Source organism: Triticum dicoccoides, chromosome 3B (assembly GCF_002162155.2).
Source record: "Triticum dicoccoides isolate Atlit2015 ecotype Zavitan chromosome 3B, WEW_v2.0, whole genome shotgun sequence".
Taxonomy (NCBI): Eukaryota; Viridiplantae; Streptophyta; class Magnoliopsida; order Poales; family Poaceae; genus Triticum; species Triticum dicoccoides.
The window spans coordinates 45,566,687-45,571,171 of NC_041385.1; the positions used below are offsets into that span (position 1 = coordinate 45,566,687).

Here is a 4,485-nt window from a genome sequence, read left to right on the forward strand (position 1 = left end):
GTCGCGGTCGTCCGCGCGCGTCCGTTTCACCCCAAACCGAGCGCAAGTTTGGGCCGGGGATGGGTCGAAAACGGACGAAATCCGGACATTTGTCCGTTTGAGGCCGTGCGCTGGGCCGCCTTTTTTGTCTCTTTTACCCCAAACGAACAGGGGCGGACATGATAGGGTCGCGCGGTGGAGTTGGCCTCAGGGTGTGGATCTTGACCACCGGAATACCGGTGCCGGAGATTACCACACTGCCTATAGAACTAGCCTGGTTTTTACTAGTACTTGGAAGCAGTTGTAGTAACATCCGATGGGCTGTGGCACCACACTTGCACGTTCATCCTCCCTACCAGTAAAAGTACCAACTTGGCCATCTTGCTTGCTTGCTTGCTTGGGGCAATCATTAGGTGCACAGCACCCTACCCCGTGTGTCAACATACATGGATATATGTATATAGCACAACAGAGTGTGTGGATTTTGACCACAAGAATATCGGTGCGGGCTGCCTGTGAACCTAGTCATTTTTTTTACTTGGAAGTAGTTGCAGTAACATCCAATGGGCTGTAGCACCACACTTGCACTTTCATCCTCTGAAATGAGTGCGGTTGTATCTCAATTATTGAAATGTGGCACTGCTGTTACACTCACTTCTTAAACCGTGAAAGCGAATGAAATACTCACTTTGTTTTTATTTAATCCACATATTAGTTTTGGTTGAAGTCTATAGAAAACAATACGAACATTTAAGATAACAAATCTGTATCATGTGAAAATATATTGAATGACGAATCTAATGGTTTTGATTTGGTATTGTGTATGTTAATATTTTTTCTTCTATAAACTTGGTGAAAGTTTATACCGTTTGACTTCAGACAAAGTTAATATGCGGAGCGAATAAAAACTGAGGGAGCAGTAGTTGTTGCTAATCAGGGATCATTTATCTAGCTTGTGGAGTGGACAGTGAAACTTTCCATACTCCCTATGGACAGGAATATAGGTCTGCAATTTGACCAGCGAAACATGTGTTAATATGAGTTACTTGCATATCACAAGTATGAAATACATATGGTTTTATGGGGGAATTCACTATGAACATTCCACCCACAAAGTGGAAGCTGACCTACACATATGTGCAACGTCTGTTTGTGAAAGGTGTCATCATAGAATACTTGCAGTCAAACACCACCAACTCCTAGTGAAAACATTACCAACTTTAAGTGAAAATATACACAGAAAGTATTAAGATGCAGTAAGTGATAATAATATCACTAGAATTGATATGTGAAAAGCAAGGGCCATAGTTACATGCGCGAGATTGTGTCCGTTTCTAAAACGACATGTATTTCCAAACTGAGGGTCAATTTTCATCCGTAAGTAACTCATATGACCCATGCTGATGTGAGATCTCACAACTAGAAGACTATGTTATTATTTGTGCACAAATATTGATAATAATTTGTGAGCTTATACATATTCCTTCTTCTCTCTCTCTAGATATGATTTTTTATGTTTGACCTTTCAATCTCTACCATTACCAATGCTTGATCCCTAAGGCTGGCCATAGTGGGGTTAACATAACCGACATGCACTTGGGACTAGCAAACATGCTTATGTGGCACATAATTAAAGAAGAGAGAGATGATTAGAGTAATATAGGTAGATACCGTATCATGTTAAATGCTATGCTACTTTTCTGTCATGCATGGCAATAAATATGGTCATGTATGATACTACTTATGATACTATGCACTATGAAGGTAGTATAATATACTGGTATCATATGCATGATACTAGTATATGATACTCCCCACTATGAGTAGCCTAAGGAAAAAAACCCATATATAATGGTCTTCCCAGAAAAGCCACTTCCAATGTATTACAGTACCAAAATAGTCCTAAAGATAGATTGATTTTCAAGATGAAACATTCATCGTTTACCCTATTACTTATGTGATGGTGTAGCAACCAAACTTATCGTCCTCCCAATTTTCTCACATTAACAAATGTTTGTTTCTTCATAGGTTACTGAGTATTTGAGATGGCAATGAGTCCTGTACCCTCTATGTATGTGCAACTTGAACAACTACCCCTTAAATGCCCACTAGTTTGTCATCATCCTTGCCACGATTTTTGTAGTTACTTAGTAATTTATTCACTTTTACCTATTTCCTAGGCATGTAAGAAATAATATTGTTTGAGTTTCCACTAAGAATCATCTGACCTCGATGTCGGGATACATTCAACTACAATAAAATTTGACCAGACGGCTATCAATAACTGACTAAGAGATAACAATTTCCAAAGTATTTATTGCGTGAATTTTCTTAATTTTAACACGATAGCCTTTAGCATCATAATTTTCACTCTTGATAGGATTTTTGATATTTTCAGTTAAATACGATGGATTAGTATCCTTGTTGCAAAAGAACACCTCATGATCCCCTTGTAGTTACATATGTCGGTGTACGTGTACATATATTCATGGACAAAGATTTTTAATATGGATCGGCAAAAGTGCAATTAAGTTAATGACCAGATTCTCACAAGCCACAAGCACATCTACGGCCAAAACATGATAATGACAACCCTAGTGCCAAAAGTTCACTAGAAGCCAACAGTATGTAGCATAAAATAACAGCTTTTAGCAGCGTAATGCTGCGAAGCATACATAAGCGCTAACATAAACACAATTATACACTAATCGATCCAGCGCAAGTGTAAAATTGGAAGCAACCATGCACCAATCTCAATATATACACAAGAAATCACCAACTATGCAGGTACAATAATCCCCACGATGGCATCTGGCAAGCCGACAAACCACGGGATGGAGGACGACAACGACATGGAGTACTCCTCCGCGGAATCGGGGGCCGAGGACGCGGTGGAGCCGTCGTCGTCGCCGGTGCTGGCGCCGCCCCGGGCGGCTCTATCGTCGCGGTTCAAGGGCGTCGTGCCGCAGCCCAACGGGCGGTGGGGAGCGCAGATCTACGAGAAGCACTCGCGGGTGTGGCTCGGAACGTTCCCCGACGAGGACGCCGCCGCGCGCGCCTACGACGTGGCCGCGCTCCGCTTCCGCGGCCCGGACGCCGTCATCAACCACCAGCGACCGACGGCCGCGGAGGAGGCCGGCTCGTCGTCGTCCAGGAGCGAGCTGGATCCAGAGCTCGGCTTCCTCGCCGACCACTCCAAGGCCGAGATCGTCGACATGCTCCGGAAGCACACCTACGACGACGAGCTCCGTCAGGGCCTGCGCCGCGGCCGCGGGCGTGCGCAGCCGACGCCGGCGTGGGCACGAGAGCTCCTCTTCGAGAAGGCCGTGACCCCGAGCGACGTCGGCAAGCTCAACCGCCTCGTGGTGCCGAAGCAGCAGGCCGAGAAGCACTTCCCTCCGACCACTGCGGCGGCCACCGGCAGCAACGGCAAGGGCGTGCTGCTCAACTTCGAGGACGGCGAAGGGAAGGTGTGGCGCTTCCGGTACTCGTACTGGAACAGCAGCCAGAGCTACGTGCTCACCAAGGGCTGGAGCCGCTTCGTCAAGGAGACGGGCCTCCGCGCCGGCGATACCGTGGCGTTCTACCGGTCGGCGTACGGGAATGACACGGAGGATCAGCTCTTCATCGACTACAAGAAGATGAACAAGAATGACGATGCTGCGGACGCGGCGATTTCCGATGAGAATGAGACAGGCCATGTCGCCGTCAAGCTCTTCGGCGTTGACATTGCCGGTGGAGGGATGGCGGGATCATCAGGTGGCTGAAGGGCACGGCCGGTAAGCTCTTGGTCTTCTGCCGTTGTGTGATTGCAATTGCATATATTGATTGCTGGCTACTCGATCTACATTTCCATTTCGGGAAGCAAGAATAGACGAAAACAATATTTAATCACATCACATGATCACACCCATATAGTAGAAGATATCGATGCAGACAGATCGGAGCAAGAGGACACCATGGGAGAGGGTTGCAACAGAGGGACAATACCTTGCACATTTTGTATGTCAATTGTCGATCTTATTGAATAGATTCCACTATTCCAGAGGGTTAATAGAAGGAGACAATTCTTTGCATAATTTTTGTGGCGATCTTACTGAATATGTAGTTACCTTTAGCTCACCAAATCTTCTTCTATTGCCATGATTGTTGTGCAGCCTTTAATTGCTTTTTTTTTGTTATACGAGATCTATCTTTACCATTCCCAATTCAGTGATGCTAGTGCCGTCGGAGTATCTTGCACCATCACGTTGATTCAGGAGTCACAAAACACAAGGAGTTGTAAACTCCATAAAAAAAGGAGCTGTAAAGCCTTTTCTCAGAAATGGATCTTTTTAACACAGTACAGACGCAAGCGCTCATATACACGCGCATACACTCACTCCTATGAATGCACATACGCACAGTCCCTCTAACCATCCAACCACAGGTTGATTCACTCTCAGAAATGGATTTATAAGGTAGAGAACCATCTATACTTTGATTCTGAAAAGGATACCAGGACAA

The 4,485-nt window shown here is 45.2% G+C and overlaps 1 protein-coding gene across 1 annotated transcript; it reads left to right on the forward strand.

Moving 5' to 3' along the window:
* The first annotated feature begins 2,742 nt into the window (after positions 1-2,742).
* Positions 2,743-4,143, forward strand: LOC119280706 (putative AP2/ERF and B3 domain-containing protein Os01g0140700). The gene has a single exon (XM_037561467.1). It carries the CDS (start codon positions 2,784-2,786, stop codon positions 3,744-3,746), a length of 963 nt encoding a protein of 320 aa, XP_037417364.1. The 5' UTR covers positions 2,743-2,783; the 3' UTR covers positions 3,747-4,143.
* Positions 4,144-4,485: the final 342 nt, after the last annotated feature.